Raw genomic sequence first — 22,925 nt, forward strand, 5'->3', positions numbered from 1 at the left:
GCAACTTCAAAACCTATCTCAGCCAAACCTGGAAACTCTAACCATTGTGTCAATGTCCTTGCTTGCTATATAATTGTATCTTCTTCTATCTTCAAGTTTTTGCAGCTAGAGCTGATTCCTAAATTCTTTTGCTTTATTTCTGAAACCTGCTTTTTCCTCACACCTAAGAGCTTTTTCACCTTTTTGCGTTTCCCACAAATTCCCCCTCTCAGTACAACCATAAAGAAACTCTCTTTGTCGCTTATCGACTGCCTTGCGTTTCATAGCTCCTCTACGTAAAGGCACTTCTGCTTGCTCTAAGCAGTGCTATTTTACACCACTGCGATTTTAATGCTGTGAAAGGTTGGGTCTATTTCAAGAATAAAGGTCAAATCTAGCATTAGTTGTTTTGTACCATACAAATAAGTCTCATCTGTTCCAAGGCCTTAATTCAAAGCCTTCATCTATAGCTGCCTGGGTAAGATTCTGAGAACTTTCTGTGATCCTTTTTCCTACCTCAATCTCTTGTATGACAAAAACTTCCTTAACAATTTTGGCTATCATTTGTTGCACACACTGAAGCATACAAGGCACAACTATCAATATCACCACTACAATCACCAACACATATAAACCTGCCTTGCAAAGCTCCTTCAGCCAAGGTGCAGAGCTCCATCCCGTCAAACAAACCGTCTAGCCATGATCCACTGTCTTTTTGAATTTGAGACATTAGATCTTTCAGCTTTTGCATACTTTTGTGGATGGATTCAGAGTGGTCAGACAAGTTCATACAGCACCATCTTTCAAATTCTTCACAGCCATGTCCATGTGACAGTAAAAGGAAATCAATTGCTGCTCTATTTTGAAGGGTAGCATGTCTAACACTGTTGACGTTAGCCAGCATATCGCTGATTGCAATGGATGTGGCATTGATTTGTTTACTCAGCCAACATCCTACCTGATCCAATTGCTTCAATGCCATTGCTGAGGCATTTCTTTATTTTTAAAACCTGTTTTTTTCTCACACCTAAGAGCTTTTTCACCTTTCTGTGCTTCCCACAGCATCCATGTAAAAATATTTAGAAATAGCTCAATCTAGTCAAAATTAACATTAGGCCATTTTTTCCCCACCATTTCCCTGCTTCCGCGTTGCTTGGAGCACCTGATTAGGAGTATTGCACTTCGTTTCCTTTTTACGTTAATGATATTTGTGTAAGTAGATACACTGACTTGCATTGGTCAGCTCTCTTGTTTCAGTGGCTTAATAAGAAACTATGAAATAGGGGTTGCGTAAGTTCGAGACAAGTGCTCCAGGAAGCTGAGAAGTTGTTGGAGGAGTGGAGTGTAAACAAGGGTTCAAAAAATATTTTAACAATCGGACATGCAGAAATTTCACAGTTGCATCTCCATCACCTAGACTAAAAGGAGTTTGTATGGGCAAGTCAAGGGAAGAGTCAGATTAACAGATGAAACTATTTAAATTATGAGGAACATCTGCCTGTGGGTTTTCCCGCTAAAAAGGCTTACTTTTTACTGTCTATGGATTTCTGCAGTGTACTCTGCTTTCTCAAGGAATTGTCAAAACTTGTGTACAAGTAACCTGGTAAGTTTTCAAAAACTGTACCTGATCTTTTGAAATCAGATTGTTGTTAGCACTGTAAGAACTTCATATTACTTATCAGCATTTTCAAAATTATTCTAAAGAATGTGTTTTACTAAGAGCAGAGTTTGAGAACCAGTGTTTAACATTTGAATGTGTGGAATCTGGTAAGGAACAAATCCCACTACTCTGACTGCACGCAGTTACTATAAATGCTAAAGACCCTGGAGGGTGGGGAAAATAAACTTTTATTCTTTCAGTTTATTCACTTGACTTATTAATTTTGTTCTGGTTCAGGACTTTCTTACATAATTATGGAAAACTGTAAAGTCACAAGAAATTTTCTGGGAATCTGTGACACACACAGTTGTCCTGAACTTATTTGTGTCTTAATTATTAAGTTAGTTGGTTTAAATTGTGGATATTTACATAAGTATTAAAATTAGTGGTCAGATGCTTAGTTTTATACCTTCTTAATATTCCTTTGAATAGTGTGTGGAATTTATTATTTTCCTTCTACGAGTGCAAGACAAAGACAGGCAAAACCTCTGAAATCTAGACAATTACTCTGCCTTCAGGAGTTGCCTCCTTGCTTCTATTTGCCAGAAATGTTGATGTGGTTTAGAGCACTGTGTATCTTTGCTTTGTAAAAAGGACATTTTGTGCCTTGGTGCTAACTGTGGAAACCTGCTGCAGAGAACTTTCACCTGCTCTATTCTATTTCATGCACTTGCCTGACAGTTCCTTTAAAAGTATTTGGAACTCTTGCACCAGTGAAAGAGTTAATTGCTTTCCCTGATGGAAGCCTATCATACAATGATAAACTTAATGGAGATCCTTTGATTTGAGTTTAAATTAATTCAGAATAAGAAATAGGTTGCTCTTCCTTTCAGCTTTAAAAGACAGGAAGATCACATCTACGTTCAGTGAATATATTGAATATATTGATTCAGATGAGAAAAGTGTAATCTTTGAGTCTGAGAGTTGTACATCTTATTTTTCTCCTTGTTGTGTTCGATTTTTTTTGGTGACAACTTTGATTCTCACTATTGTCACGGTGCGCCCAGTGTGCTGAAAATTTCTTCCTGAGAATTGTTTTATTAAGGCTGCTTTTACCTGGTTTCAGGTCAAAAATTTAAGAGCTGCTATTCAGCTTCTCTAAAATTGTTGCATACATCCTGAAATCTTTTATGCTTCAGTGATAGTGATAGGTTTTGCGCACTTTGAATGATGTGAAAAACAGGCACGTTCACTGGAGAGCACTTTTGGCAGGAGAGGAAGGGTGCTGGCAATCACCATATGGCTGCTTAAAACTCCTTCAAAAGGTGGCCAGACAAAAGGCATTTAGCTTGAAGGAAGGTCTTTCCTCTCCCAAGAGGTCAAAGACACTTGGCTTTGTCATTTAAGCCAGCATTTTTGTGAACCATTTGTTATTGGCTCAGTGAACCAGAATGGGGAGGTAAGAGCCAAATTCCTACCTCAGATAATTTGATTAAGACCAACTGATTCTGCCAATGTCTTTGTTTGATGGTATCTCTGAAATTAATCTCAGATGAGATTAATAATAAAGATCTACAATAAAGTTGTCCAGATGAAGAAATATCAGCCAAATAAGTGTTTTAATCAAAGAGTTTTGGGGAAATATTTTTATTCTTTTAAAAAATTATGTGTTTCTCCTATAGGAAGGAGAGCTTGGAATTACTAAATTTTGCAATGTTAGTGACATCACTGGAGCGGTGAGTAATGGTTTAATTTGTTAATTACTGACATTTTACGTTCCTGCTATTTGAATACAATGGGTACAGTGACCAGATTTTCAAAGACTTCATGTAAATGTGCACAGCTACCTGTCTAGCAAGTCACTAAGTTGAGTGGGTAGATTTGGTTCAAATTATTAGAGACATGGCTATATTTTTTATTTAAAGAAAATATGGAAACAGTGTTGATCTCTGCTGTGAGTCATGTTCACATTTGTGATCTACAAAGTTCATAGTATCTCATTTTTGAGACAGTAAGTCAAAACTAGTGTTGCCTTCAGCATGCAAATCATTAAGACTGCCTTATTCAGTTACCTCTGTACTGTTAAATAGTTTATTTCGTTTTCTCAGTGATTAAATGTAAGAAAACTTATAACTGTTGAACATTTAGAGTTCTCTAGGACTTTAAATGGTTGTGTCTGTCATGGGGGTTTAACCTGAGCTTTACATAGGAGCATTCTTGGAGGACTTTAGCTGATTTCCTAGTTCAGATTGCAAATGCAATTTAAGCTGGTGGTGATGAATAACACAGTGAATAAAAATTTTCAGCTCCCCTGAAGCTGCCGAATAGAGCTTAAAGACTAACTGGCAAAAAATAGATAAAAGGATGTAAAGGTATGCATGCAGGATGATAAGCATGGCTAGAACCAGTGGAGAAACAGATAAAGAGGACTACAGTGGGGTTTTTGCAAGTTATGTAACAAGAAGCAGCAGCACATGCCCAAATAAATAGTTCAAGGAAAGGTCACCTTTAATATCAAAGCATTCAATGGATAGAACTGCCAGAGACCCCTCTTGATAAACTTTCAGGACCATAACAGGACTTCCAGTAGGAGGCAGATACATGGAAATTAGTTCTAGGAAAGTGATGTTTATGTATTAAATAAGAAATACATTTTAATGAATATGTATGATTATAGTGGATAAACACTGTTGCAAAGTCTCACAATACACACAAAAATAAGGAGATGTCCTCCTGTGTGTCCTACACAGATAAAGAATGCCTGCTTTCTAATGCTTCTAATTGTGTTGGAAAGTTTATTCCTGCTAATTTCTGTATCAGTAATTATACATATTCTTTGAAGAGCGATGGAGAATTCAGTCTTCAATATTTTCCACAGAGACTGCTGGCAAGCAGACACCAGGTATCTAGTGAGGCTGGGCCATTTATGATGCTGGGACCATAAAAGTCTGTGTTGTCAAGACAATACATAGCCAGGGTGACTCACCTGTTAAGGTTACTGTGTATCTTTGCTCAGTGTTATCAAGTCTTCAAATATTTTTCATTAGGCTTTGCAACACTCTATCAGAGTCTTCTGCTTCTAAAGTTGTTCCAAGTTGTTCCAGCTTCCCTTTAAAAAGGAAAACCTTCATGACCATTAAGAAGTAGATGGGACAGCATAAACAAGAAAGGTCCAACATCAAAACCGAGTGACATAATATTTATTACTTCTCTGAAAACTCATGGTTTTAAAGCCAGTGCCTATTGGAGAGCATGTGTGGGAGGGCTGGTGCTGAATAGCTTTCCTCTGTGCTTTGCTGTCCTGCATACTGCATATCTGCTGCTTCTGCAGAGAACAAGTGGTAAAATAAAGCTGGGAGGGTGGGAGTGCTGGCCACATCATAGCTGGCTGAGTGAACTCATTCCCAGAACAAGACTGAATTAATTTTGCTCTGTATTTGGTTTTACATTAAGAAGGGCACTATACAAGGTAACTCTCTTACTGTAGGATCTGAGTACCTATAATACCCATATGTACCTATAATGTACCTCTACTGCTGGAGTACCCCTTCCCTCTAGAACCCTGCTTTCAAAGGCATTTTTAAAGCCATCCTCTGTCTTTGCAGTGTACACAGGGATGCCAGTTTTGGAATGCAACCCTGCAAACCCACTGTCCACTAAAATGTGTGAGTATTACCTGAGCTTTGGCTCTATAGCACTTGTCTACAGTCCATGAGGTATCTTATCCAATGGCAAATGTTCAAAATCCACTCAGAGCAGTGTTTCTATGAAAAGATGTAATGTCTGTATTTTCTCTCAGTTCCTTATAAATTCTGTTTTGGGAAGTTAATAATTCTTGCTATGCAAGTTGCCTGTAATATCAAAGGTTTTCATTGCATTTGTCAGAATGTATGGGCATTTTACAGTTCATTAAGCTCAACACAGATTTTTAGACAGTGAGAATGCACTGGTGCTTTTCAGGATTTTACTCTACCGGGGCTGTCTCAGATGCATGCAGATGTAAATGAAGCACATGGCCTTCAGTAGATTGCTTTCTTGTTTTTACTAAACCAGGTGGATGAGAACTAGCATTGGTCTGGGACAACTGCCATGATAGCTTTTAAACTGCTCATTTTTCTGCATCTCTTGAACACCTGAATGCCATTCAACCATTGCTGACTTTAGAAAATCAATCATTCTAAAGTTAACTTTCTGTTTTTTCAAGTGTGGATTTTCCTTCTTTCATTTTTGCCAGTGATAAGGTTTTGTAATGTACTTTCACCGTAAGAATTCTAATTCATTGGTATGATCTGTTTGAAATACTCTGTGGTTATATTTATGCTAACTCCACATTTTATTAATTTGCTTCTTGGCAGAACGAGACATACAATAGAGCATGTGAGGTAAGTTGAATGCCATCAGAGCAATACAAAAAAATCACTATTTCAGTGATTTCTATGTCCACAGAGTGCTAAGAAATATGATGTAGCTACAAAAACTTATCAATTCAGGTCTAATTGTTTTGTACTCCCTAAAGCTGAAGCATGAGTTATGTACCTTTTCAGCATGGTGACTAAGAACAGGTTTGCATTAAAAACTGCAGTGTGACAAAGAACATTGCTGTAAAGAAAGCAGACTAATCTCACATTATGAAACAGGACAGACCTATGTAAACCATGTTCTAGGCTCTCACTAGAGTGTTGTTCATCCAGTTTTTAGTTAATTCTGTCAAAGATTATCCAGACAGAATATTTGTTAAGGCTTGTATTATGCCAGCTTGGCGAGAAGTGGAACAAAGAGTGGGAGCTAGAGGACAAAACTCTCGACTGGATAGACAGTCTAAATGAAATAAAATGCAATTCAGTAAAGGGCAACGTGTGGCCCTTTAGAAAGAGATGTCAGGTGGGGTGTGCCTCTCTGTGCTGAGGATGGATTGGTGTTCACAGTGATGAGTATGGGTCAACAAAGTGCTGGTAAAGAGATGGACCCTTTCAGGATGAACATAGAGTGGATAGGATAGGATAGGATAGGATAGGATAGGATAGGATAGGATAGGATAGGATAGGATAGGATAGGATAGGATAGGATAGGATAGGATAGGATAGGATGGGATGGGGATGAGATGATTGGAAGATTGTGTTTGGCACTGTTGAGACCTCAGGATGAAGGTTGTTCCCAGATGGAGGCAACATATTTCAAGGAAGTGATGGAGGAGTTGGAGAGAGTTACAAGTAGAATACAAACCCATAGGCAGCCTGGGAATTTGATTAAAAGGGTTGTTATTTTTTTTTTTTTTTTAATGCTTTTTAGCTGATCAAATTGTGATGAGGACAAAGGCTTACTAATGCACTAAATGGTGGTTTTGGAGTGTAGGAACAGTCCAAGAAATAACCAAATTACTTTTGTAGAAATATAAAATTAGTGTGGGGGTTTTGTTGCTTTTGGGTTTGGGTTGGGCTGGGTTTTTGCCTGTCTGGTCAGTCAATATGCCAGTTAAATTTGCTGACTCTGCAAGGTCTTTTTTGGGATTATCTTTCCACTGGGTCAGCTGACTGATTTGACTGTCCACATGTCAGGCACACACTGTGTGTCACTGCATGCAGAGCATCAGCTCATCTCAGTCTGCAGAGCAAAAGAGTGGGCATAAGAGTGGCACTTAGCTCAGTTCTGTTGTGTGAATACCCCTTGGAACTGAAATCTGGTAGTATTTCTCCTTCCACTTAGGAACAGGGGATTGCCACTGAATTTCATGGGAATATTCACAAGAAAAGACGTCAGACCGTGGCTCATACAAGGACATTGCTGATGGATGGAGAAAACATGAGGATTTATTCTTTCCAAGTAGAGCAGATGGCAAATTTCCCTCAAAATTTAAAGCTAGGAGCTTTAACAATCCTCTTACCTCAAGCAAAAATTGGATTTACGGTTCAGGTTCAGATAAAAATCAAAGGAAAGAATAATGCAACAAAAACCAAGTGTTCAGAAATACGTGTGTTAAATGAGGCAGAAGGCACTATGAATCAGCATGTAATCTGAGGACACTACCCCTTAAAACAAATAAATATTAGTCATAAATGAAAGCTCCAGTTGATAGTACAGTTGATAACTTATGTGTGCTAATACCTGAATCTTCGCCTGCTAACAGTTATTATAATTTACCTGGAAGTATTTTATTTCTCTGAATATGAAAATATTGGAAAAAAATTTTAAGTGCTTGCACTTGGCACTGAATGTCTGGATGTGAGGTAATGTATATAGAAATACACTGCTAAGCAAGTTTTCAAATCTGTCTCGGGTGCAACTGTGTTATCTGAGATAACCTGTCTTACCAGTTTCCATAGGGTGCCGGAAGCGTGTTTCCTCAAATCATACGAAGAGTGATTAAAAAACTTTACTCACTTGCCATAGTGAATTGCTTCTGAATGATCTAAAGGTTAATTATCCCTTTAAAAGTTACTGCTGTATGGAGCAAATGTCAAGATTTTAAAGGCTTAATGAACTTGCAGAATAAAATGAGCCCAAATAAACCTCCTACTTTGAAAAGCTCAAATCACCATTTCTCAAAAGTTTTGGATTTCCAGGAGACTCGGTCTTGCATGTAATTTTAAAGCTACTGAGGCCCACCTAGAACATGTTTCTGTTTCTTCTTAAGTTCTCTACATAATAAGCAGGATGACACTATATCTATCTTCCCTACCTAAACTGAAAATTCAGGATTTTTCTGTTCTTAGGACATGAGTGTGGAGCTCACTGCCCTGGGGTATTTGTTATGTTTGCAGCTTGTAGGCACAACTGTAACAAAAGGAGTAGCTGCTGAAAATGAAGTGTGGATTAGGCATGGCTGCTCTTAAAAATTGCGGATTTCAGCTATTTTGAAAATTTACTGGAAATACATTGTAAGAAAGTGCCTCATTCATAGGGAGTACATGAAGCAGGAAAGGGTGAAATGTAACATGTGGAATATATTACTAACTAGTCCAAAACCTTGTCTTCCTAACTCCATGGTCATCACTGAAGATATTTCCAACTTTAATGTAGACCCATATTCATGCTTTCCACAAAGGGACAGTGTATGAAGAGGAAACCTTTAATTCAGGGCCTGGTGAATTGATGAAAAAGCTCTCAAGAAAATCTCTGGAGTGAGTTCATGGTACTGCTAATTTTTAGATTTAATATAATTATTTCCACAAGGTTTGTGTGTATGCAAAATGTCCACAGAGTTTGTATGTATTTAAAGTGTGTCTGCATGATTCTGGAAGGAAGTCTGCCTTTACACAAAGCTAACCAGTGACTTCTGTGCCCTACACAGACAGTTTCCTGTAAGTTTGGCTGTAGCCGTGCAGAGGATGCATATGGAGTTGAAGCACTGAGTAAGTCTGAATAGAGTCCTGTGTCCAACTGACAGTCTGATAAATTCATAGTCTTGTTCTATGATCTGGATTTATTTAAAAAATAGGAATGCCTTGAGGATTTTCATTAACCAGAAAACTATAATCCTTCTTTCTTTTAACAAATACACTGAAATTTATCTTGGAGTAAAACATTTTTCCCTTCCTTTCATGGGCATGAGACTTTTTTAATCCAGTCTCAACTGTTTAAGAGGATACCTTGGGCCAGTACTATCTATTGAAATAGTCCCCTTGAAAATCTTTTCAAAAGACTCCCACGCCTTCTCTATGTTTCTATTCAGAAAAATTTTACTAAGTAGCTGTAACTAAAAATGCATTTACACAAGCATGGAGTTGTAGTCACAACTGCTCAACTTGAACCTGGCCCATTTTGGTCTGGCTTACCAAACTGTCTTTAAAATGCCTTGCAAGTTACTCAACAACATTTTCAATATATTCCTTTATGTGTTTTTATGGGCTTTACAGCTTTCAAGTGTGTGAGGTAAGAGGTTTGTACCTTCGAGATGCAGTGATTGCCATGAAAGACTTTTTCTTACTGTTGGATTGTATTTTCCCCTCAGACTACTTGAACAAACCTAGTGCGCCATTTGCATCTGCCATTGGAAACCACAGTGTCACGCTAAGGTGGAAGGCAGCTAACATCTCTGGGGTGAAATATATTATCCAGTGGAAGTTAAATCAGCTCCCTGGCGACTGGAGGTACACAGAGGTAAAGGAGGACATTTCCTTTTACTTTGCAAGGAAATTGGCTCTTCTCTGCTCTTAGTTTTTTGTTTTGTTTTTAGAAAAATATTGGATAATATGTTAGGTACATGAAAGAGATTTTCAAAATCATGAGTGGCATGGAGAAGCTGAGAAATGGTAGATTATTCCCCATTTCCTCCAACATAGGAACTAGGGACCTTCATGAAAACTAGCAGGTAGCAGGTTCAAAACTAGCAAAATGTATTTCCTCACTGAATGGGTAGTTGAAATGTTCATCTGCTTCCTGGCACATGTGGATGTTAAATCGCTATATTTAAACTTCTGAATACCAAAATTGCTAAAATTGCTAAATAGGGTTTGAAAAGTGACTGGAAAAATTAGTGGAAGAAAAAATCGAGTTCTACTAAATGCAAATATTCCCATTGCTTCATGTTGAGCCATGCTTGTGAAATGCCAATGAGAATGTTCAGGAGAAGTACAGCTGTAGGCTTTCTTATTTTTTTTTTTTTAATACCTTTCCTTGGATAAATTTTTTTGGTTCTCATCAAAGCACAATACTTGGCTAGAAAGACCTTTGTTCTGGCTCAGTAGAGTTGTTCTCATAATTTGTTCTTTTGCGTCAGCTGTACACTTGTTATCTTGCCATCATCTCTATTGGACCAATTTACAGGGCATGACAAGTTGCTGCTACAAATCAAAGGTAAAGATAATTTGCTAAGCAGGAAGTTCTTCTGAATGAATCATTGATGAAATAATAGGGAGCAATTACTTCAGACAATAAATATTTCAGTGTAACAAGGATCCTTTGTATCTTAAAGCTGTGGTACATGTTTAAAATACATTGCTTGTAATATGCTACTATTCTAGCTTTTTTTACTTTTTTCTTAAAATTTACTATTGTATTGCATTAGTCCTTTGATCCACCTGCTCATTTTTGAGATTTGGTGCCAGGTTCTAAGGAAAGAGAAGAGAAAATGTTCTGAAAAAGATAGAAAATCAAGGCCTATGCTGAAAATAACTTTCAGCTGCAGCTGGAGGAAGGGAAAAACCCGGCTGTGTCTGTGCATTTATCTAGGTAGTATCTGAAACTGCATATACCGTCAAAGACCTTCAAGCCTTCACAGAATACGTGTTTCAAGTAGTTTGGATCATTACATCTCAGTTGCAGCTCCATTCTCCACCTAGTCCCAGCTATCGGACACATGCTTTTGGAGGTAAGGAATTGCACTATTAATTTTATCTTTCAGGACCTTAACAGAAACATTTGAGTTTAATTGTTGTTTCTTTGCCAGACAACATTGGTCCCTAATCTTCAGATCCCCAATCTTCACGTGTATTTTGTTTCTTGTGTAGCTGCAGAAGACCAAACTAAAAAACTACAGGTTCTTTTTGTTTAACCTAGAAGATTTAGGGTTTCTCCCTGCTTTTGGTTTTAAAAGCAAGTACAGAAAAGTACATGGTCAAAGTTGGGAGGGTACATGGGATACTTTTGTACATAATTATGCATGTATTTGATTGAAACACAGTTCGGTTTTCCTGGACATTGAAAAAAAGTGAATTGTTGCTGAAATGTTAACTGTCCCTAATAATATTTATTGGTGTATAAATGAATTAACATGTGTGAAACCTAAAAATGCATTTTAAAATGAAAAACAATTAATGTTTTAATCAAATACCGGAGTCAGATATTTCTGTCTTGCAGTTCCTGCAACAGCTCCTGTCATTAATGATATTCAGAGTTCAAGTCCAAACACTGTTGAAGTTAGTTGGTCTCCACCACTTTTTCCAAATGGATTGATTATTGGATATAACTTGCTCCTGACCAGTGAGAATCATGAATTGTTGAGAGCCTCAAGAGGGCACAGCTTTCAGTTCTACTCTACCTTCCCAAACACCACTTACAGGTACAAAAAGAAAAGATAGCCAATGTGGCCAAGTATGCTGTCACACTTCTCGCCCAGATAGCATGGAGTATGCCTTATAATACGACCTCTGCACAATCATGCTATTTACTTATGTTCTTGCCAAAAGCAAGGGCACCTTCCTTGAAGTAGCAGAGTTATCCCAGGTAACTTGGCTGCTTTTGCAGAAGTCAGATGGTGAGGAAGGAAAAGCAATTTGATATAGGGCTGGGAGGCTGCATTTTCTTAGCTGCTGTTTTAAATTTTTTTTTGCTTGTGTGGCATTGTGTTTTTAGTATAGCAGGAGAAAGATAGAGCAGTCTTCTCTAGTACTTAAAGCATCTGGAAAAATTCCTTCATTTTTATTAAACGCAAAGGTCCGCATTCTGCTTGCACTGGTAAATACAGATCTTCCTTTGAAATGAAGTTGACTTGTTGTTTTGAGTCTGAAAATTTATTTTGAATTTAAATTTAGAAGATTCTGTTGTTGTTCTGCCTTTGGGCAATTCAGACTTTGGTTGGTTTTGTTTTTATTCTAAATTTTCCCAGAGCATTATATTTAAATGGGCATCTTCTGAAAGTCAAGCAGTTCTGTAGCAGCTTCCTTATTTGATAAAATTTTTCTCAAACAATCTTCCAAAAGAAACCTGCCAACCAAAACCTGTCTCTTTGTTATTCCATAGGTTCAGTATTGTGGCAGTGAATGAGGTTGGTGCTGGACCCCCTGCCGAAGCCAACATCACAACCCTGGCATCCAAAGGTACAAGAGCAGCAGAGTCCTTATCACCATCTGTTCCTGGGGACAAACTTGTGTTCCTCGGCCTGCCACATACCTGGCAGAAGAGATGAATATTTAGACTGAACATGTCAAGGAGTTGTATGCTGAGGAATCAACAGCAAATCAGAGAGGGTCCTGTACTTCAGCTGTAGTCATTATAAGTCTGCACAGCATGGGAATGGCCTGTGAAGCTGATAGGACCAAACAGATTTGAATTGTATTACAAATGAAAAACACCACAGTGGTCTGAGGTGGCGACTGAACAAAACCTGATTCCATTTTCTAGATGAGATTTTAACAGCAGTCAAACAAATGTGTTTCTTCTAATAATATTAAATACGTACTTTTGTCAAAAATTCTCAGTTATCTCAAGCCAAATATGTGAAATCATACCAATTTCTCTTCTCTTTCATGGAGGTATTTATTTTACCATATCAACTAATTAATGTTGAAAGTAATGGTGCACTATAGCTATTATTCAAAGAATTGCAGAATTATTAATTAATTGGCAGAGAAAGATACACGTTGAGATAGAACACAAATAAGAGTGAAATCGATGTCACCAAAATGTTCTTTTGGAAAAGAAAATAAAAGACTCTGCCCTTCTCATGAAAAGATTCAGTTGTCAAACACCTGGAAATGCTTCAGCTCTATGAAAACACTTCAAGACTGAATTGCCAGTTTTCTGCTATTGGTTAAAGAAACTGAACTTGCTTCTCTAGTGCTTTTTAAAATACGATTTTTTTTGTGTGTGTGTGTAATAGCTCAGACAAACCAGCATGTCCTTACTTGATGACTGCACAGAGGTTTGCTCTAGGGCTGGCTGACCCTGAGACATAAATATTTGTGTTGTTTTTGAAAAGTCTGAACTGTGGCAATTATGTAAATCCAATTGCCAAGCAATTAATTTAAGGTAGAAAACAAACAAACAAACCCTATGCCCCCAAGACCCACACCTTATGGGGGTGGGGAAGCACCCCACTCTCCTTACTAGTCACCACATAAAATTTTGGTTGTTTCCCCCTGAATTGCACAGGCACGTGCTTTCTCTTTGTGCTGACACAAACAGGAACAACCCTTCCTCATGTTATCATGTCCAGAAATGGTGTTACTGCATCAGGTACTGGGATGTGCAGATCTGGGCCCTGAGAAGAGCTGGGGAAAGAATATGATTGCTGCCGTAGATTGCAAGAAATGTTACTCTAAAAGAGATAAAGAGGCAATATTGGCCTCTTGTACTCTGCTCTGAAGGCATCATTATTGAAATTACTCACAGTGTATGCATCATGTGAGAAATACATGCAGCTCAATCTATGCAGATTATCTGGGAATAAATTAAGACAGCATTTGATCACAGTTTTGTGATACCCATATGAGGAAATGGTATCTGATTGCAGACAGCTGCTTAAACTGGAGTGGAAAAAAAAAGGGAAGGATTGTTTGCTGATGGAAATTAGCCAAAATCATACTTGAAATAATACACCATCTTTAAAATGAAGGTAACAAGCAATTTATCAGGGCATGTGCTGCATTTTCAAGGACCTGAGATACAGAAGTGAGGCAAGCTATCTTTCCCAGAGCTATGCATAGCCCAGACAGAAGGTGTGGATTTACTGCAGAGGTTTTGATGTAAATTGCTTGGGCCTTTACAAGCGTGAAGTCAATTCATGTGACCGAAACTATCCTTGTTGACTTTAAATTCTGTGACTATATGAGGAAAAAAATTATGAAGTTTATCAGCTTTGAAGCAGATTATATTATCCCATTGTCATCTTTACCTGTGAAAGGTACTTGTTTCTTGAATAAGTCACTAAGCATTACAACGAAAGACATGGAATAAACGTACTTGCACTGCTTTCCTCCAGCTCTGTGGGATAATATTCTAGTTTGACTGGGGCTTTCAAAGAAGCCCAGAGGGGTTAAATATCCTATTTCTGCTGCATGTTGAAATCACATGGATATCTTAGTGCCTTAATTTCCTTGAGTCAGAGTGGGGCTTCGTTTGCTCCAGCTTATTTTCCCTCACTAGGGAACTGACTACTGTTGCAGGAAATGATGGTGTGAAATTCACATGATGTGTTTTCACCCTGTGTGAGGAGCCAGAATGAACTGTAATGGTGAATAACCCCATACACTTTCAAAACTCAAAGACTTTTAGTTTTGGTCTGTAACTGCTAACGTAAGAATATATTCATGCATACATACGTTTGTGTACACACGCACGTGCATGTCTATTAATGATGTATCTGAGTTGAGGAAACATCACATGTTGAGGTCATCTAAATTCTGAATTTCTCTGTTTCCCAGTTAAGGAAAAAGCAGCATGGCTTTTCCTATCCAGAAAAGAGTCTTTAAGGAAGAGACACACAGCGCATTTCCTTGAAGCTGCTCAGTGCCTGCCAAATGGTACTATACACCACAACATTACAGGTAAAATCAGATTGGGCTCTCCCCTTTCCTGTCAAGTGTGTCTAAGACCTCTTGTCACCAAGGACAGAATGTACCTCACATAGCTTGAGACAGTATCTAGTCTCCCTTTACAGATGATCAGGAGAAATAGAAACTTTCAGGACATGATTTGACCTATTTGAAGTGACAGGGACTAGGAAGAGGTTAATCATTCTCCCCAGTGCAACTTTTTCTTCACTGCATCTAGGCAGCTGGTTCATCTCTTACATTTGAGGTATCTAAATTGAGGTAAGATGAATCCACATTTCCCTGTGATTAATACATATTTTTTTCTCAACATGAACATGGGGAAAGTGGTTCAAACTTCTGAATAAAATAATGCAATGTGTTAAAAGACAGTGCTAGTATGTCAGCATACTAATGAGGCATTTAGTAGTTGAAGTCACCGGACAACCATGTTATCTCAAATTACTCACCACTCTAATGTTTCTTATCTATACTGGTCCTTCATGACAGTGTGGAGATCCGAGTTTATCTACCAAATTTCACAGAGCCACAAAGACTCGAGAAAGAATATTGCCCCTCACTAAATAGCCTTTGATAGTGCAGAGGTGGCACAGATTATCTCAAGCTTGAATTCTAGAGTGAATGGTGCTTTGTGAAGAGATGCCAATTGCATCTGTTTGACCTGTAGAGAGGCAATCAGTGTCGGTTTGCATATTACATGTCCTCTATTTGTCTGATTACCTTTCTGAAGGGCAATTCTCTATAATAATGTCAATTACATAGCAAATGGGAATGTTTCCTTATTATCTGAAAGAAGACTAGAAGTGAGGAGAAAAAACAGTTAACTTTTCTCTGACAATGATGGGCTGCAGACTGAAAAATACATATTTTTAAGGCAAGTAGAAAAATTAACTGAAAAGCTGAAACATTTCTTCCATCATCTGTGTGCACATATCTTTCTATTTTTAGGAATTTCAGTGAATATTTATCAGCAAGTTGTCTATTTTTCTGAAGGGAATTCTATCTGGGTGAAAGGAGTTGCAAATATGTCTGATGTATCTGACCTAATGCTCTTTTATGCTGGCTGGGGGAATATTACATCCATCTCAGTAGACTGGCTTTACCAGAGGATATACTTTGTCATGAATGAAAAGGTAATGCTCTAGTGCTTAATTAATTTCTTACTTAATTTGAACCATCATGTGATTAATTTTACATGCAAATATATGATTTATGTATAGATATGTATGCACAAAATATAATTACAAAAATATATTTTAATATAAAATTAATATTCACATATTTCATAATTTAAAAAAGAAGGAAGGCTTGACTATCATGTCATAGTTAAAGTAAACACCCTAGATGGATCTCTGGCTCCTTGCCTTATTTTTCTCCTTAGTACATAAATGTTTTGGTTTTTGAGACTGACTTCACGCCCTCCTCACACCCAGTGCAGACACACTGCTTTTCTCACTTAGTTACCCATCTAGCCTGTTCATTTCCTACTCTGCCTCAGGAGGTGGTCAGATATCTAGACAGTGATTATAATGTCTGTTCTAATTGACAAAATATGTGAAGTGTTTCATACAATGGCAACATCTCAGATTACAGCTGCTTCAGTATGAAGTAAAAATGGAGAGGGCAACCCTACACTGGATTTCCTACTCATGAAACATGAGTTACTAATGGTCAGACTTTGCATGTGCCTATGTAGTCCTCTAATGTACAGAGGACTACAAACTTGCCCAAAATGGTTAGTGGGGGATTTTTTTTTTCTTTAGTTCTCTTGCCATGTCTGATTTTTCACTTACTGCTCAGGGAAGAGGGGGACAGGAAAAGCAGTAGTGATGAAAAGATACAAATGAGTTGCAGATGAACAGACTGATGGCAGAGATTTCTGAATCCCAAGGTATTACTTCCAGGACCGGAAAAGCACTTCCCTTCCCTGCCAGATCATCTTCAAAGTACAGTTTGCCTATACCCTCCAAACTGAGTGTAGGCAGTTGGATACACACAATTTTCCTTCCAGCTTAGAGATATGGCTGATGACACTTTCAGGGTAAGCTGTCATGGTTTTGTGTACGAGAGTTATACTTGGCTGACTGACAACTCAGGAGCCCAGAAGGACCTAGGACTGTGAGAGAGGTGTTTCACTGTGTCAGTCCCCTGAAGGAATTTCAGGTCAGCTTCTCTGCTCATTAGCAAGCACCCTATGAATGCATCACCCGTCTTTTTCTCATTCCCCAGATACATGTCTGCCATTTAGAGAACTGCATGGTAGCTGAAGACATCACTCCTCTTTATGTGACATCCCCTAGGAAGGTTATAGCTGATCCCTATAATGGGTAAGTGAACTTCTTTGAGCACTTGGTGTCAAAGGTGCTATAAAGCTCCTCTCCAATTTTCTCCAGTTCATTGGTCATCTAGGTTCCTGTTTCAAGCACTTAAGTTAACAAAACAAAAGTGCAATTGGCAACAAATAACAAACTACGAAACAATTGGAACAAAAGTGGTGCCATGCAGCGTTGTTTTCTGCATTTTCTTCTTTAGGGTGTTAGCAGAAGAGATAAAGCTTTTCCAATACAGAAATCTGGGTTTCAGAAATTTCATGGTCTTATAAACAGGAAGCTCTATGAATTTTAAATTTTCATGCTTAACATTTAAAGTATTACGGAAGAATATTCTCCAATAATCTGCTATCCAAATCCCCAGAAGGTAAAAACTGATGTGCCTACTTCTCCCAGTATATATATTAATAGTGCCAAAAACATTTTTCTATTGTGCATAAAGACAGGCACATCTCTTGGCTGCTAAAATATTTGTGGCTCATCTGCAGACTTCTTGCACTGTAGTTATTTGGGTTTATTTTGCTCTATGGCCAGTTATATTTTCTGTCTCCTGGAGGATGGCATATACAGAGCAAACCTTCCACTCTTTCCTGGCACTGCCTCCACAGCTTCACCAGTGGTGAGATCCAGTGCTCTGAATGTCTTCATGATCAACTTCCAATCTAAGAGACTCATTTTCTTCAACAAAACAGAACAGGCCTTTGTGTCAGGTTTTCTTGATGGTTCAGAGTTTCACACGCTGCGATCGCACGTGCCGTTTAATGACATGGAGAGCTTCGTTTATGAGGATAACACATTTACAGTCACAGATGGCTCGGCAGTTTTCCATGAGGAGGTCTCTCCAGCAGGAAGTTCTAGCTTCAATGAGTACATTGTGGACTGCAATTTGGTGTACCCAGAATACTTTGGCATTGGCAACTTGGTTTTCTATGGGGCATCAACTCAGCCTTTTCCTTTACCAACTGCTCCTCGTCTTGTCACGGCTCTGTTTGGATTGGACCGAGCTGTGATCAGCTGGAGACCACCTAAACACACTATTGGAACCAGTAAGTTCAGTTCATTCTCCCTGGAAGTCTACGTCTTTTCTTTCTAGAGAAGTAACTTTTTGACTTCCCATTTCTTCATTTGGGCTTTAGGGACTTTAATAGATGATCCTAATGGAAGCTATGGAATTTTCCCTCTGTTTGAAAAATTTAGCCCATAGTTTGCCACTAAAATAGCTAAATTTTCTGTCTAAATTAATGCAAATTCATATTGGTAACTCATACATCCCCTGCAAGTATTTTAAGGAAATCTTGATCTTGAGTATGGTATGGAGTAGCAGTAGTGTTGGGTGCTGATATCACACAACAAATGCATGGCAGAGATGTAATGACTTTTGATCAGTGACTGTGCTATGATTTCTATCCTCTGTGCATGTGTCTTTGAAGAGCAGAAAATTACCTGGCCAGGGAAAATTTTTGTTCTTCTATTTTCATTCTTCATTGGGGATTGAAGCACTACCCTTGGTTGGTCCCAGAGGTGAAGAGTGTAAATTTTTTTTCCTAATTCCACTGACACTGGCATTTTTGAAAGGAGTCTCCAATATACATCTTTCTCAAAGAATATGTATCACCAGTTACAACCATCTACTCCATAATAACGCAATTATTTGCTTTGCACAGGTTTATCTGCTTGGCAGAACTGGACCTACGATGTGAAAGTGTCACCTCAGCATCCATTTGAGGAGGAATGGGTTGTCTCAAATATTAGTAACACGAGGTTTACAGTGAAGGGGCTGGCCAGCTTCACAGCGTATGAGGTGTCAGTCAGAGCTGTGTCTCCAGCTGGTGCAGGGCCATGGTCAGAGTCATTTAGAGGTACAACTTTAGAAGAAGGTGAGAATTGCTTTGTTACACAGGAAAAATGAAGAATGAATTGTATATAAATCTTTCCACCTGGTAAGGCATACACTTTGGGCAAAGACTGCAAAATAAGGGGCACAAAAAGGTTTTTTTTTAGAAATATTAAAGAATACAGGATAAGTAAATTTGGTTTTAGTTAAAGTAGTAGGATTCTCAAACTAGAATAATAACATTAAATATTATTTATGCATTAATATTGGTACTGATCTACATTTTTCTAATGCAAATATTGCATCAAAAACATTATTTGATACTGTACAAGATATGTTATCCCTTTCCATTGCTCTGTAAAGAACTTCCTATGATGAATAGGTTTGTGCAGTGCCCTGGGAGTTCATGACAGTTCATGGAAAAGTGAAGCTCACCAAATGCTGAAAATCCTTGGTTTGAGCATAGATAATAAGGGGAAATGGATGTGTGCAAAACATCTGAGATTTGCATGTCTTTGGAATGTTTTCTGAAACCTAGTTCACCTAAATTAACCAGTGTCTAAGGGGAAAATAGCTTCCAGCTTAAGGTGCTGGACTGGCTTAGGGGTGACTTTTGCCTGACTTTGGTAAGGGCAGGTCCAAACCCACAGTGTTTTTTAAACACCTAATAGGATTCCAAATTGCCTTATTGTTCTGGATCTGAACCTGCCCTGAATCTCTGAGTTTCTCAAATTACGATATTTTCATGCATTTCTTCTTTGTCCTTTATTCCTTAGGACAAGGGCAGTTTTAAAGGTGCTTCTGTAGCTTTCCAGAAACAGGAACCACTGCTACTGAAATACAAATATTATACATTAATTTCTTGTTGGTGTGCACAACTGCAGTTTTCTTCCTTTACAGCCAAAGAAGAGCCATACATATTGGCAGTGGGGCCTAAAGGTCTCTGGAAGCAGCAACTGGACAGCTACGGGCCAGGAGAACCCCTCTATCCTCATATAAGAAACATTTCAGGTATGCACTAAACAAATTGCATGCTGCTCCTACAGGCTTTTTTTGGCATTTATTAGCTCTCCATAAATTTCACCAACAGAACTGAAAGACAAGAGTTCTCTAGACTTCAATGTCATGCAGTGCAGTGCAGCAGCTTCACTGAGCCAACCCTTCGGGTTCATCCCCTTTCTTCTACTTTATGAGTCAAATTAATCCTTAGTGGAACCCTTCTGGCATCACCACAGTCAAGCAAACTAAAACCAACTCTCTGAACTAGATAGTTCTGTCTCCAGCATCTCAATATATGTCATGTATTTATAGTAATCAGGGCTATATATGTACTATACATGTACATTATTGCCTATGAAGGACAATCTACCCTCACGTTAGCTGAGCCTAACTGTGCATTTGTATTGATTTTTAAAAAGCTGAAGTGCCTGGATGCTTTTTATTCTTTAAAAAATGTTTTTTTAATGCACATGCTTGTGTAATGCTTAACATCTTCCTTTTTTTCTTCAAGACCTCGATTGGTATAATAACACTCTTTATTGGATTAATTCCATGGGGGAAGTTCAGACCTGGACATTGAACAAAAGAAAGGGCACCACTGAGAACACTTATGTATCTGATGTCAGAAATGCAAGGATGTTGGCCTTTGATTGGTTGGGTCAATGCTTGTATTGGGCTAGTAAAGCAAATACGGTAGGTATAGCTGCACTTCTTAAAAGAAAAAATCCTGTAAGTCAACAATAAAGACTGTAAGGCAGTATTTGGAGAATAATGCCTACTTCTTGCAACCTGAGATACATTTGGACCTTTGCTATTATAGTGTAGAACAAAAAGGCCTTTCTTTCCTTAAGTGATTTTCCACAGTTATACAAAAGTTTGGGGTAAAATATTCACTAACATTCACTAATGCAGGATACTGAATTCACCAGGTGCAAAACAGGCAAATCAAACATGCTACCAACAGTTTTGTTGGATTCAACATAATGAATAAAATTCATTATGTCATTATGGAAAATAAATGAAGATAGTGAAAATGGAGGCTGGCCTGTTGATCTCAGCCAAGAAGTAGATGGACTTTATTTTAATCAAATTTGGCACTATTTGTTTACACAGAGATTTTCAAGGTTGACCTCTGTCCTGTCATATTTTGCAGATCACTGCAGTTAAAAAATAATTACAATTGCACTTTGTACACTCTCATATCAGGAACACTGACATGTGAATTATTTAAAAGGTATCTGACTTCAAAATTGTAGTGCTAATTTATGCAGCGCTGTCAAATTATGCCTTTCATTTCTTGTAAGTGCAAAGTCAGAAGCTGTTTTAAAAACTGGAGCTAGGAGGCCAGATTTCACATTGCCTTGCACCCTCATTTACACTTGTGAATAGTGAATATGAAGTGGGTGAGAAATTCTGTCAGACAGAAGGCTGCCAAAACTGGGAAAGCTAAGGGAAAAAGCTATTTCAGCTTTTTTCTTTTGTTACTTTCTGGCAAAAATGAACTAATAATTTCGCATTAGTCTTCATCCTTTTACTTTGAATGCAAAAGGTTTAGGCTTTGAAAGCCTAAGGCTTGCACAGTCTTTTGATAAACAGCTGTGGAAAAGTCACTAATGTACACTCAGCTGATCATAGCAGCTGATTTAGATGTGATGCTAAAGACTATTCTTTTGTCCCTAGATCTACAGAAAATCACTACAGGGAGGCCATATAGATGTTGTGGCTCATGTTGTGTTCCCAGTGAAGGATTTAGCAGTGGATTCAGTAAATGGCTATTTGTACTGGGCCACAATGTATTCAGTGGAGAGCACAAGATTGAATGGAGAGGAGTATCTCATGTTACAAGAGCAGCTACAGTTTTCTGGCAAACAGGTGACTGATTTTTTACTTTTCTTTCTTTTTGGAGTGATGGGGTAGAGACATGGTGTGTGTTTTAGTAATTAGATCTCTTGAATATAGTCAGTGTTTATAGTTGACAAAAATTGTGGTTGTAATGCTGGTCCTTCCCCCATGTGAAAGGTACTTCCTTTTTCCAAATGATTGAAGTCTAATGGTCACTTCTGGCTTTCACATCAAAATATGGAACCAGAGCTTCATAACCTCTTTTTTGATGTTCCCCAGCTTGCAGGACCTGACAGGGCCAGTTTTGAGGCTTAGCACTTGCCAGGGCACCAGAGCTGCACTTCAGGTTGCAGAGGTGCTGCTGCAGAAACAGGCTTTACCTGTGGTGACGAGAGAGAGGGCATGGCATCTGCCCCTCCTGCAGCCCAGCACTGCTTGCTGCTGCTGCTGCCGCCGCAGTGCTGGTGAGGGTGCCACATCTGCCACTGAAAGTCTCCATCTTGCCTGATCCTGTCCCTCGTGCGGTGGCAGGAGCAGCAAGTCCCACACCTTGAGGATTGTCAAGGCTCTCCTTCCCCGACTTATCCCTTCCTTTCCCCATCCTCTCTTTATCCTTTGCCCAAGTCAGACACAGGCCTGGTCTCAGCTTGGCCCCTCTTGCTTTGCTCCAGGCTCACAAGGAGCTCCAGAAGGCTATGAAGAGGCTGGTGCTGAGCAGAGTGGCTCCTCAGAGATAAGGGGGCTTCTTGCAAGAGTGAGTAAAGACATTGGACAGTGTAGAGGGGAAAATGGACAGGGGGTTATTGGTTTAGCTGTATTGGGGTGGGGACTGGGTCCCATGCAGCAGTAGAAAGGAGAGGGAAAATAGAGATGCTATTTCCATCTATGGCTCACCTATAGCAGAGGTCCTGTAGTATGTGGAAGCTCTTTAGCTCCCTTTCCCTACTTGAAGACATTTTTGTTGTGCACAGACAACCTCTCTATCTCTTCTGACCTCTCCCCTGCCTTTCTTCTCCATTCACCCCTTTCTGAGGTCCTATCAAGTCTCTTAAGAACTTGGTTCACAGCTGGCTCCTCATAGATCATTGTCGTCTTCTCCAAATCCATCCTGCCTCTGCCACCATGTGAGATTT

The 22,925-nt window shown here is 38.7% G+C and overlaps 1 protein-coding gene across 5 annotated transcripts in view; it reads left to right on the plus strand.

The window, feature by feature from the left end:
* The first annotated feature begins 1,322 nt into the window (after positions 1–1,322).
* Positions 1,323–22,925, plus strand: part of ROS1 (ROS proto-oncogene 1, receptor tyrosine kinase) — a 72,608-nt gene continuing 51,005 nt past the window's right edge. For 2 of the 5 annotated variants that reach the window (XM_069010920.1, XM_069010924.1), the window contains exons 1-17: positions 1,323–1,582; positions 3,262–3,315; positions 5,185–5,244; positions 5,935–5,961; positions 8,868–8,928; positions 9,528–9,676; positions 10,748–10,886; positions 11,375–11,576; positions 12,257–12,333; positions 14,659–14,781; positions 15,736–15,920; positions 17,017–17,114; positions 17,652–18,163; positions 18,782–18,994; positions 19,852–19,962; positions 20,462–20,643; positions 21,631–21,822. In XM_069010920.1, the coding sequence (XP_068867021.1) occupies positions 1,463–1,582; positions 3,262–3,315; positions 5,185–5,244; positions 5,935–5,961; positions 8,868–8,928; positions 9,528–9,676; positions 10,748–10,886; positions 11,375–11,576; positions 12,257–12,333; positions 14,659–14,781; positions 15,736–15,920; positions 17,017–17,114; positions 17,652–18,163; positions 18,782–18,994; positions 19,852–19,962; positions 20,462–20,643; positions 21,631–21,822 (2,505 nt within the window). In that variant the 5' untranslated portion in view covers positions 1,323–1,462. Of the gene's footprint in view, positions 1,583–3,261; positions 3,316–5,184; positions 5,245–5,934; positions 5,962–8,867; positions 8,929–9,527; positions 9,677–10,747; positions 10,887–11,374; positions 11,577–12,256; positions 12,334–14,658; positions 14,782–15,735; positions 15,921–17,016; positions 17,115–17,651; positions 18,164–18,781; positions 18,995–19,851; positions 19,963–20,461; positions 20,644–21,630; positions 21,823–22,925 lie in introns of those variants that run through there. The other 3 variants (XM_069010921.1, XM_069010922.1, XM_069010925.1) reach the window with 3 other exon arrangements.

This window comes from Aphelocoma coerulescens, chromosome 3, assembly GCF_041296385.1.
Source record: "Aphelocoma coerulescens isolate FSJ_1873_10779 chromosome 3, UR_Acoe_1.0, whole genome shotgun sequence".
Taxonomy (NCBI): domain Eukaryota; kingdom Metazoa; phylum Chordata; class Aves; order Passeriformes; family Corvidae; genus Aphelocoma; species Aphelocoma coerulescens.